Here is a 13721-nt window from a genome sequence, read left to right on the forward strand (position 1 = left end):
TCAATTTTCCTTGATGTTGCTCAATTTTTTTTACACTTCAGAAAGTCAATAATTTGTTTTAATCATTGTCTATTTTTCAAGATTTCTATTTTTTAATTGCTACTGTATTATAACAGTTTTTATTTTATCAAAGTTACTTATTCAACATAAATTTAACAATATATTAAATATTAGGTACTAAGGAACAGGAAGACAAAAGACAACTCTTTTCCTCAGGGAGTTAATAAAAGCACAACTCATACAAAAAAGGCTAGAAATAGGTGGAAAGTAACCAGTAGATTGGGGCAGACATGTGGCTATGAAGAAATTTGATTATTCTCAAAAGACTGCTCAATTTGAATACAGGAAATTTGAAGGGAAGGGGTGTTGAAGTAAATAAGAGTTTAAAGAAGATCAAAAAACAAAAGAGAGAAGCTATAGCATTTCAAGATAAAAGATCTCCACTTTCTTGGTGTGATAAAAGGTGGTCTGCTGTGAGTGAAGAGAAGGCTGTGGTTGGAAACTTCAGAATAAAGTTTCAAACCATGGTGATGGAGGATGCAACTGGTAATAATTACAGCAGTAAAAGTATCACAAAGAGCCACTGAGGGCTAAGCTGCAAAACCTGGAATTTGTACAGAGACAATCAGAACCATAGGTAATTATTTCCAGCTATGTTCAGGAGTCTAACAGTAAGTATTAGAAGCCAATCCGATAAGCATTAGAAACACAAAGTTGGGTTTACCTGGAGGATGGGAATGGCAAGAGATGCATACACTTCTAGACCCTAAAAAAGTAACTTTGCACTGTCTTTGAAAATTTTACTGCATATATTATATTAAACATATATGCTTTATCCTTGCTGGCCTTTATAAACAAAGAATATAGGACATCACTTTATCTTACAGTGTATCAAAACTATATCTTGTATCAAAACTGAATGCGGTTTCCATTCATGGTCTGGCAACAAAGATCCCACGTGCCAGGGAACAACCAAGTCCCATGCTCTAGGGCCCATGCACAACTACTGAGCCTGCGGGCTGCAACTACAGAGCCCACGCGCTGCAATGAAAGTCCCCGCGTGACGCAATGAAGAGCCTGCGTGCCACAACTAAGACTCGATGCAGCCAAATACATTAAAATAAACAAACAAACGGGAAACTGGGGCAGAAGAAACTAGCTTTTAAAGCAACAGCTGCATTTCCTCTCATAATTAAAGACTGGTTCTAATAGAGTACCAAGTGATAATGAAAGAAATCCAGTATTTTATCATTTCCTTAGCATTATAAATAAATTTATTGATATACTACTGGAAATAGTTCTGTTTAAGGGTCTATATAATTTTTCCAGTAACATCTTATGAATCAAATGTATACATAAAAAATAAGTACTTTGTCACAGTCCACAAATACAAGTAACTTCTAAATGGCGCTTTATAAAAGGGTTCGTAAATGAAGATGAGAAGCATACTATGTCATAATATCCAATAAGTATGCTTTCAAGTTCACACACACAAAAAATAGTTCAAAGATCTGTTTTTAAAAAAATCTACATTCACGGTAATAAAGAGCTTATTAATAAAGAGCTTATTACAGGCCAAAATATTACTTAAGCTTGGATTTAACTATATATAAATCAGAGACACACTAACACCTCTAGTATCACCAGCAATGATAATCGCTTCTTGAGCAGAACAATTAGAAAAAAGCACTGTTTTCTCTTATTTTTGCTGATTCAGAAGATTTAAATTATACTTTTTTCAGTAGTTATGCTTAATGTTATACTTGACTACTACTAATTCTAATATACCATTAATTGTAAAACACACCATTATTTTGTGTACCACTCAAACAGAGAAACACTGTCAATTAAACCATGAAATAATGCTTTCTTATCACTTAAAAACATTTTTATTTTAGACTTATTGTAAGAGCTCTTTTAGACTTGGAGGTAGATTTTTATTCTTGTGTGATGAAAATAAAAAAGAAAGCAAAATGAACTGTTTGAGATACTCCTCAATCTCTCTTCACATTCAGATTCTGACTCTTCTCAATTACTTCCAAGTCAGGGGCTGCTGCTAAGGTCTGTTTTTCCCCCACATATTATCATCTTCAAAGTCACCAAGAATATTATTGACAGAGAATATTTTAAAAGTGCCCCACCACCATCTTCAGATTTTCTTCCAAACAGTGGTGTTCACATTTTCTTGATTTTACCAGGTCTCAACAAAAGGTTTTCAAACAATAATCAGAACCATTCCTTCCTCAATGGTCTGTTACCTGAAACAACAGTGTTGCGGCTGTCCATCTAGCCACCAGATACACCAAGCTCACAGAGGCAGTGACGCCACACGACAGAGGCCACCTGCCCACAGTGATGATGATACCACCATTTGAAGATGCATTCTAACTTCAGAGATGTGAGGAAAAAGATATACCCGGCAGCTTTTCATATTCTCTTTTTCTCCGGTGTCTCAGTCTGAATTATCTTTATTTAACCTGCTTAATACCGAGAACATATTTGTGATCTAATTCTTGAATTTCCTTAATTCTGAAAAAATTCTGATCTGTTAACTCTTCAAATATTACCTATCTACCATCCTCTCCAATTTTTTTCTTCTAAAATCCACAGCAGACCACAGTGACCTTTACTCTCTGCATATGTCACTGGTAAGTTCCCAAATTCAGTCTTTCACTATATCAACTCTAAAGTTTATCTTCTCTAATGCTTTTTAAAAATTTCAATAACTATATATTTCATTGCCAAGTTTTCTAGTTAGCTGTTTTCCCATCTACCAGTTCTTGTTTCATCTGTCTCTCTTAACTTCTTTAATGTATGTTCATTTGCAACTCTGAACATCCTTAACGTATATGTTTCTGATCGTGTTTAATAAACCTAAATTTTATTTGAATTGAATTCTTCTTCTAGTTGTTAAATTTGCTGCCATCTGTCTTAACAAAGATCCCTTGCTTTTCCAAAGTTTGTCTTATGCCACTTTGCTTTTACTAATGAATTACATTAGTACCTGTCTTCACAAACTGGAAAAAAATCCAGAGAGGATTTTCACTTTTACAAAAACAAAGGTGAAAAGAAAAATAGTTCTCAGTGTTTGCTTTGCAGGAGCCAGTATGAAGGGAGCACACACCCTGAGACCAGTGAGAGAGATCCAAGCTCCTCTCCACAACCCACACTTAGCGTCTCAGCATTGGTCTCCACAGATCTGAACTGCTTCTGTGAGCATCTGCGCTTTAACTCAGCTTCCTTCGTACGTTCATTAGCAAGATGTGTTCTAAGGCAATTGCTTCTCTGCCATTTTGGTTCACGTAAGTTTTCATGTGAAAAACACACTGTTGTATAGCAGGGGAAAGCTATATGAGATTTCTTAAGATGTACTCTAAAAGTGTGGTTGTTTGCTCATTTCAAGTGTGAGGTTTCTTTTTTCCCCTCTCTTCTCCCTGTCCCTCCATCAGTGATACTGGACAACTCTATAGATTACAAGGTAAACATCACCTCCTAGAATTGTGCTGTACTTAATCATTTACGCTCACCCGTCCCCATCTAGCAGTTTCACGTTATCTCCTGCCAGCCCTCCAAGGTTCCAATTTACCATCAGTCATACAAAAGCAGCTTTTAATTACTTCCCTGGAAGAATACTGAGGATATGACCAAAATAGTCATAATCAGGGCAAATCCATGGCCTGATTGCCACTTAGAACTGTGTCCATTAAGCCCCAGCTTCCAATAATGCTTTAGCCCTTCAGCAGCACAAACCTTTTTTTTTTTTTCTTTTTGCTATTTATAGCCCCACCTCAAGTGGGGAGTATTTAGTCCCCCATACCATACAAGAGCTAAACCACTGCCTAACTTAGGACTTCGGGTCCAACAAGCCTGCATAATCAATCTTGACACATGCCTTTGAGTTTCTGTTCCATTTCTAGTTCATTAATAATAATAATAATAATATTCTTCTTCTGGGACCATGTTATTTTGCTTTACTTTCTCTTTTTATATTTTATTCTTAACTGCTGTGTCTGAAATGCTGTTTGAAAATCATGAATTTGCTGTGCCTCATTTTTTACCCCTCTCCAATTTTTATTTATTGTACAACACTAAAGGAAACATAATATCCCAAATTCCACTGACTGTTTTGATTTTTCCAGATTTCTAATTCTTGCCCATGTATACACAATTTTATAATTATTATAATTGCAAGATACTTTTTTTTTTTTACTGGATATTTCAAATATTCTACAAAGCTTTCAAAATTATCACTCCCTATGACTGATTCCTAAATGATAATATACCACATCAAACAAGTGGATGGTTAAACTGTTTTGAAAGGCGAAAAAAAATCTACTTTCAATCAAGATGAGAGTAAGGGAAAGCATTGTGGTTTACCACAATGCTAGATACATGGGCTCAAAGTCAGCAATAAATCACCCACAACATATATTTATAGCTTACCCTCAAGTATCTACTGCCTTGCTAAATATACCAAAGTCTAGCTTTAAATTCTTTTTTACCTTATTATTAAATCTTATACCAAGAACTATCTCATCAATTATCTTATACAAATATCCTACAAATGTGTCACTGATATAAAGCAATCATCCCTTTTCATGTATTTGCTCAACTACTTACCATACACAACATATTTTGCAAACCTACTTTTGTTTCACTTGGGAAAATCATCAACACTCATGCACAGTGACTTTCATCTTTAACATGAGCTCATTCTTGAGTGTTTGAAGATTAAGTGCACTCTTGTATTTGAAAACACCTTGAAAACACAGAGGTATTGTTTTTATTACGATCACCTTTTCCATTTCTCTCTGTGTAGCTCCTTCCTTTTTCAAACGTTCCTGTTCTACACACTTGGCGTTGTAATTCTCCTTGGACTTCTGGAGGGCCTGAGTTATGCTCTGAATGGCTTGAACAGCTTCCAGAGTTCCTGCAACTTCTTCTTTAGTCTGTTAGGTATGAAATGATTCATCAAAATAATAGAACTACAAAGTATTCAATATCTGACCAACCAATCCAATGAGTAACATAACTGATACCTTTTTATGCGATTTTACTTGTTCTTCTCCATACTTCTGAACTTCCTTTATTAATTCTTGTAATTTTCTAACAAGATCCAAGTGACAATTTGCTAATTTCTCTGTAGATGTTTTGAATACATCCCACACTGGTGCAAATGTTCTAAAGTGAAGAAAACATGGGAATACTTTACTAAAAGGAAAAAAAAGTTTAAAGCTCCAAAATAGAACCACTGGAACTAATGGGCAGAAGATGAGATTAAATTAAATCACAAATGAAATGAAAGACGGATCTTGATTTTTTTAGGCCCTGGTTAATTATTTAAAATATTTTTATTTTAATTGGAGGTTAATTACAATATTGTATTGGTTTTGCCATACAGCAACCTGAATCCGCCACAGGTATACACGTGTTCCCCATCCTGAACCTCCCTCCCTCTTCCCTCCCCGTACCATCCCTCTGGGTCGTCTCACTGCACCAGCCCCAAGCATCCAGTATCATGCATCGACCTGGACTGGCGATTCGTTCCATATATGATATTATACATGTTTCAATGCCATTCTCCCAAATCATCCCACCCTCTCCCTCTCCGACGGAGTCCAAAAGACTGTTCTATACATCTGTGTCTCTTTTGCTGTCTCGCATACAGGGTTATCATTACCCATCTTTCTAAATTCCATATATATGCGTTATTATAAAGTAATTAACCTCCAATTAAAATAAATAACTTTATATTTTTTAAAAAAATAAATTTATTTTAAAAATAAATAAATAAAATATTTTTATACCTCAGATACACAGAAATGACTTAATTCATATCACAGGTCTGGCCATGACCCTCTCTTAATTATGTCATTTTCTGAGTTGATTTGGTTACTTAAGATTTTTATCACAAGACTTTCTAATCACTGTCTGTTTAAAATTAATCTATTATCAAATCTCAATTTTAGACCCTGTAGTGCTCCATTTAAAAAGCTTCATTGAAAATAAAAGCTCCTGGAGATTCCCTGGAAATCCAGTGGTTAGGACTCCACACTTCCAATGCAGAGGGCACAGGTTGAACCCCTGGTCAAGGAACTAAGATCCCATAAGCCATGCCATGCAGTGTGGCCAATTAAACAAATACAATTAAAAAATAAAAACTCTTCTGAATTTAAACATGCAAAAGTTAAATCTGCACATGACTTAACTGGTTTTAGAAAAGGCAGAGGAACCAAAGATCAAATTGCCAACATTCGCTGGGTCATCGAAAAAGCAAGAGAGTTTCAGAAAAACATCAATTTCTGGTTTATTGACTATGCCAAAGCCTTTGACTGTGTGGATCACAATAAACTGTGGAAAATTCTGAAAGAGATGGGACTACCAGACCACCTGACCTGCCTCTTGAGAAGCCTATACGCAAGTTAGGAAGCAACAGTTAGAACTGGACACAGAACAACAGACTGGTTCCAAACAGGAAAAGGAGTACGTCAAGGCTGGATATTGTCACCCTCCTTATTTAACTACGTCATGAGAAACGATGGACTGGAAGAAACACAAGCTGGAATCGAGATTGCTGGGAGAAATATCAATAACATCAGATATGCAGATGACACCACCCTTATGGCAGAAAGTGAAGAGGAACTAAAAAGCCTCTTGATGAAAGTGAAAGAGGAGAGTGGAAAAGTTGGCTTAAAGCTCAACATTCAGAAAACGAAGATCATGGCATCTGGTCCCATCACTTCATGGGAAATAGATGGGGAAACAGTGGAAACAGTGTCAGACTTTATTTTTGGGGGCTCCAAAATCACTGCAGATGTTGACTGCAGCCATGAAATTAAAAGACGCTTACTCCTTGGAAGAAAAGTTGTGGCCAACCTAGACAGCATATTCAAAAGCAGAGACATTACTTTGCCGACTAAGATCCGTCTAGTCAAGGCTATGGTTTTTCCAGTGGTCATGTATGGATGTGAGAGTTGGACTGTGAAGAAGGCTGAGCACCGAAGAATTGATGCTTTAGAACTGTGGTGTTGGAGAAGACTCGAGAGTCCCTTGCACTGCAAGGAGATCCAACCAGTCCATTCTGAAGGCGATCAGCCCTGGGATTTCTGTAGCAGGACTGATGCTGAAGCTGAAACTCCAGTACTTTGGCCACCTCAAGTGAAGAGTTGACTCATTGGAAAAGACTCTGATGCTGGGAGGGATTAGGGGCAGGAGAAGAAGGGGACAACAGAGGATGAGATGGCTGGATGGCATCACTGACTCAATGGACACAAGTCTGAGTGAACTCCGGGAGTTGGTGATGGACAGGGAGGCCTGGCGTGCTGCGGTTCATGGGGTCGCAAAGAGTCGGACACGACTGAGCCACTGAACTGAACTGAAGAATTATTTTAGAATTGTTCTCTGAAACTTTGTTTCAGATTTTACCCACCAGACAGTCCCCTTTCTACTACACTTGGTACAGAATGTATCACATTTTCCTATCACTTTTTCTCAACGTTGAGAAGTTAATATTTTTAGCAGGTTCAAGTACTTTCAAGAATTACTACACTGTAATATCGTAGATAATACTTAGGATGCCAAAGGTCAGTTTAAACTAATTTGGTCAGTAGAGAATGATACAAGAATAATTTTATCCTATGCTTTCCTCAGGTACTTCATCAGATATTTTCAACAGCATTTGCCTTGCTCTGTGATAAAACAAAGAGCAGCAATGATCACTAAGGCAAGAAGGTAGAGAAAGAAATTACTCATCCTAATATGTACTCTTTACCAGTTGCTGTGTTTCTTAGCCAGCAAGAAAGCTAACTGACACAATCATTTTAAGCAGTAACAATAATGTTCAAGGAGGATAAATACTTAAATAGGACTGTTCTGATTAGAGCTTACCTCCCACTTTAGAATCTAATCAGCACTAAAACTGGCAAGTAATTAGATGGAAAATTTCAAGAGAAAAAAGGACACCTGAAAAGTATCCACTCACAACAGCACCAAAATACATGTGTATCACTTCAAGTAAACCTGATACCTGATAGTCTAGATTTCACAAAACAGATGAGAGTGTCCCTTTACTTCAACAAAGGAGGTTCAGCATAAGATTTCTTTAAATAAGGTTTCTTTAAGGAATTACAACTATTCCATTTTATAAAGGTTGATACACACAACTTTTTTCTGGCCAGGTAATACACAATAACATACAATAAGCACTAAGAAATGAAACTAATGTATCCAAAATATGTTTAAATGCAATTAAATTCAAAAGATAAAATTCAATTTCAGTAATATTTAAAATCTTTATAATCTTAAGTAACAACACTAACAGAAAAAATGAAATAATATCTATTATTCATGAAAGGCATACATTTCAAAGACAGAAATGTTGTCAGTAACTTTATTAGGAAACACCTTTTTTTCTACCTCTCACCTGGTAACTAAAAATAAAGTAGAATTTCCTAGATTAAAACTATGGCCTCATGTTCAGTGAACATGTTCAGTAAGACAAATATACAATATTACCCATGTGTGGACGGCATAAATGAACTTATTTACAAAACAGAAGTAATCGCAGATGTGGAAAACAAACTTATGGTGACCAGGAAAAGGAGGAGGAGGGATAAACTGTGAGATAGGAACTGACAGATACACACCACTGTATATAAAATATAACTAACAATAACCTATTGTATATCACAGGGAACTCTACTCAATACTCTGTTAATGGCCTACGTGGGCAAAGAATCTTAAAAAAAGAAAAAAAAAAAACAAAACAGAAGTAGAGTCACAGATGTAGAAAACAAACAAACTTATGGTTACCGAGGGGTGGGGAAGGATAAACTGGGAGGGGCATATACATACCACTATATATAAAACAGATAACTGATAAGCACCTCCGCTATATGCAGAGCACAGGAACGCTACTCAATACACTATCATGGCCTATATGGGAAAAGAAATTCTAAAAAGACTGGGCATATATATACATACATATACATATACACACACATACATACATATAAATATATGGATAACTGATTCACTTTGCTGTACAACTGAAACACAACACTGTAAATCAACTATACTCCAATAAAAATTGTTTTAAAATATTATTTCTAAAATATCAATCATACTGGAAACCTAAAAGAGTGAGTGTATGAAAGAAAATAATTTGCTATATATATGTAAAAAAAAAAAAACTATTGGTTAAAGCTAGTTTCTATTATTCCAGTTATTCTGTGGCCCTTCTACTCTGGTCAATAAGAAGAAATTATGTTTAGAAGAGGCAAAGTCTACATGGAGGAGTTAAAAAGAGGAGGATGTGAAAAAAGTGTGGAGAGAGTGGGAAAAAGAAGGAAGAATGAAGTTGCATGGAAGGAACCAATAGCTGCAGGACAACTGGGAGGAAAGCAAACAGCCATCAGCTACCAGTCTCCACTCTCCTCCAGGTGAAAACAGAGCTGCAGAAGCTCCTCTTGGCTGTGGCTGTTAGCACTTACATAATGGACAGTGTCACCACCCTGAGGATGAACCAAGAGCCCTACTCCCCTTTATCTGGGCTACAAACTAGGAAGACTTCTGCTAAACTCGTCCAATTACACTAGAGAATACTTTCATAAAACAGTCATTCTTAACCAGCTTTTCAGATCATAAGAACCATATGTGAATCTGCTAACCGGTATACACCCCTTCAGAGGTATGGATTAACACCTACACAAAATCTTATATAAAATTTCAGGGCAATCATAGATTCATCAGAATCCCAGATGAAGAGGAATCTTTTACTGAGTATCACTGTAAAAATCTTTATACTAAGTAAATATAAGACTATTTTAACATCTTAGTTAAAATATAATCTCTCTCCCAATTTTAGATAAGTCAGTCAGATTAAGTATTCCTTCCAGACTTGTTATTATTCAAATTACACAATTACTCTTTCCAGAGTTGTTATGGCTGTAAGTATACCTCATTGAAAACATATTCTTATTAATAATATTCATTTTTCAAAGAAAACATTTCCTGAGCACATATTTTTAAAGGGAAAATTTAAAGGTAGTCTATAAAATCCTAACTGACATTTCTAACGCATTTTAATCATTTCAATAAAATTTATATTAAGTGAGTTTTTAAAGACCACTGTTCAAGAGAAGGTAAATGAACTTACAGAAAACCAGAATAATGTGCATAACACATAACATTTATAATCCCAAAATTATACTACTGGAAGACTATGTAGTTTTAAAGGGGGAAAAGTAAGTTTCATTTTGCATTAACTGATTCAACAAATTCGGCTGTATTTTCTATGAAGTCAAGAATATATATTCATATAGGCATATTTTAAACAAATAATTATATGTTTTATATTTATGAACTATTACATCTTTAATGGAAACCTATTATTCTCAAAAACTTTGGCTAAATCAACACTGAAAGAGCTGTTCAAAGAAATTAACTCACCCAAGTTGTGAATAATTGCTTGCAGATTTTGCTAGTTTTGTCATTGACCTGGAGTACGCCTCTTCTATTGTAGCTCTGTTAAATCAAATATCAATATTGTAAGGGCTCTTGTTTAATGACCAAACACAGAAAATACAAAATAATCACAACTGCAGAAATAAACAGATAACTCAAAGTATATGTTAAAAATAAGTAGGCATGTGGTCATGAATTTCTGGTCTACCTTTAAATGCCCTTTGCGCACATCTATTTAGAGACCTTGTCTGGCATAGAACTAGAATAATGTTGGTCACCAAGAAACTTCGGCATAAAGTCACTCTTTTTTTTTTGGTACCAATGGTTATTCGAACAGGAAGAACAAAAGTACCGCTTCCTATATTCTCTCTATACATACAAACTGATTCAGTATGAAAATCTTTTGTGTTTAACATAGTGTTATTATTAACACTGTGACTTCACGATTATGCACACTGAATAGAATATGAGATTGATGACAGTCATCTGCACAAGACTATTAGCAAGTATGAGATCCTGAACTTCAAGTTCTTAATCTAGTCTGTGATTAGATCTAAAACACTAACAAATAAATATTTCACACTACAATATTGTGTTTTACTTACTATTATTCAGCATACAGAATTTTGTGCTAAAAAAACTGAACTAAAGCCATTAAATATAGAATAGAAAAAAATGTTCCCATAGGCACATAACTTACAAATAAAAAATATGATACTGTCTTGGCCTGTCCAACTCTACAAAAGTTAAGTTCTATCTTACCTCTCCCATAATTACCCTATCCCTTCTCAATCTGTGCTACCCTTAACAGAGGAAGCCTACAACCACCACTGCCTTCCATTTATTTACTTTGATAGGTTCAACTAACATTGTCTTTAATGTGCAAATTCAGATCGACACCCTGTTCTTGAATCAAATCATCTGTTTAATATTTAAATGCCTCAAGCATAACTCTACCTAGATATTTTAATCACCTCAAACTCAGAATATCCAAAATAAGCTTACCTCCAAACTCTTCCCCAAACCCAACCCCACAAAAACTTTTTTAAAAAAAGGAACTATTAATAGCAACTGACTCTCATTGACAGCCCTGTGATTTTTTTTCCCTGCTTCTTTAAACTTATATGTCTTTTTAATATACTATATTACAAGAGTAGTACTTTGATAATTTTTTAAAAGTTAATACAGAAATAATGTATCAGTGAATAAGTTAAACAACAAGGAAAAAATAGTTCAATTTCCTGTAATAACAAATTGATCTAAAGACCTTCCAATGAGAAAGGAGAAAACTAGGAGAGGTGGGGGGTATGCCTAAAGGGCATCAAAGAACTAAAGACCAGTTAAGAATCAGTAAGCCAAGATCCAAGAGGAGGCTATCCAGAGAGAGACAGACATGTAGGGCAGCTCTTCCCTGGGGGCATCTAGAAGAGGCAGCTGAGACTGAGAAATGGAGCAAAGCCTCACAAGGTAAGGGATATAAAACTAGCTTCAGACTTGCCACAGGTGGGAAGCATGAGAAAATCCATATCCTTTAAGTTGAGACCCAAAGAGTAAGCATAAGGAGTTAAGGATGAACCATAAGTAGGCAAGCTCTCAAAGTGACTACAAACTTATCTTTTCAAACTCTGATACTGGACCCTGCATGGTTGTCCAACAACCACCAGGCACACAAAGAAAGAAGATAAGATGAACAATCAGCAGAAACAAATTTAGCAATGTTCCAAATAACTTTTTGAGTTTATGCATTATAAAAATATAAATTCTATATCTGAAAAATACAATAACCAAAATTAATACCTCAACAGATGCAGTTAGACTGTAGATTTAATACACTGTAGTGTGTGTTAGTCACTCAGTCGTGTCTGACTCTTTGTGACCCCATGGACTACAGTCCATCAGGCTCCTTTGTCCATGGGATTCTCCAGGCAAGAATATTGGAGTGGGTTCCTGTTTCCAATCTCCAATACACTGTAGTGAGAACTGGTAAACTAGAGAGAGGTGAGAAGAATCTATTCTGGTTTGAAGCTCAGTGAAACATAAACTAAAATATAATATTGTAAAATCAACTACCATCCAACAAAAATTAATTTAAAAAAACAAGCTCAATGAAACAAAAGACTGGGAAACAGAAAAGAAAAATAAAAGACAAAGGACAATGCAAAAATGTCTGACATGTAAAGAAAGTAAGAACAGGTCAGAAGAAATATCTACAAGAGATAATGCTGAAGAATTTTCCAAAACTGATAAAAGCTATCAAACCACAGGTTCAAGTTAGCCCAACAAATCCTAAGAGGACAAATAAAAAGATATGTACACATTAATAAAAATAAAAAGGTAAGTCACATCATAGTAAAACTGGGGAAGGTCAAAGACAAACAGAAAATCTAAAAGCAGCTAAACCCTTCCCACCATCAAATGTTACCTTCAGAGGAGCAGCTAATTAGACTGACCGCTAACATCTAAACAGTACAATGCAATAACCTTTGAAGAATTTTTTTTTAATCTAGTAAAATGCAAAACCATAAAACTCATGGAAAATAACATAGGAGAAAACTAAGATGACGTTGGCTATGGTGATGTCTTTTTAGATAAATCACTAAAGGCACAATCTAGGAAAGAATTCACTGATAAGTTGGACTTCATTAAAATAAAAACCAGCTCTGTGAAAGATGTCAAGAAAATAAGAGGACAAGCCACAGACCGGGATAAATTATTCGCAAAAGAATGAGAAAAAAAAGAAAAAAACGTTATCCCAAATATATTGTTGACTCCTGAAGCTCAACAGTAAGAAAACAACCTGATTAAAAAATGTGCCCAACACTTTAAGAGACTCTTCACCAAAGATAACATACAGACGACAGACAAGCATATGAAAAGATGCTCTACATCACATGTCATCAGAACAAGACACCACTATGCATCTATTAGAATGGCCAGTCTAGAACACTGACAACAGCAAGGATGTGGAGCAACAGAAATTCTCTTTCACTGCTGGTGAGAACGCAAAATAGTACAGCCACTTCACAAGACTCTTACCTTACAATCTAGCAATTGCGTTCTTTGCTATGGACTCAGAGGAGTTGAAAACTTATGTTCACGCACAAGAATGGTTACAGTAGGTTTATTCATAACTGAAAAGCAACCAAGATGTCTGTCCTTCAGTAGAACAGATAGAATTGATAAATAATGGATAAATAATTCACATCCAGACAGTGGAACATTATTCAGCATATTACTAAGTGAAAAAAGGCCAACCT

General features: G+C 35.4%; 1 protein-coding gene across 1 annotated transcript in view; it reads right to left on the minus strand.

The window, feature by feature from the left end:
* FCHO2 (FCH and mu domain containing endocytic adaptor 2) overlaps window positions 1–13721 on the minus strand; it is a 117303-nt gene that overhangs the window by 74228 nt on the left and 29354 nt on the right. The window contains 3 exon segments of the mRNA XM_052659367.1: window positions 4797–4949; window positions 5040–5181; window positions 10450–10524. Coding sequence (XP_052515327.1) covers window positions 4797–4949; window positions 5040–5181; window positions 10450–10524 — 370 coding nt within the window.

Source organism: Budorcas taxicolor, chromosome 20 (assembly GCF_023091745.1).
Source record: "Budorcas taxicolor isolate Tak-1 chromosome 20, Takin1.1, whole genome shotgun sequence".
NCBI classification, from domain to species: domain Eukaryota; kingdom Metazoa; phylum Chordata; class Mammalia; order Artiodactyla; family Bovidae; genus Budorcas; species Budorcas taxicolor.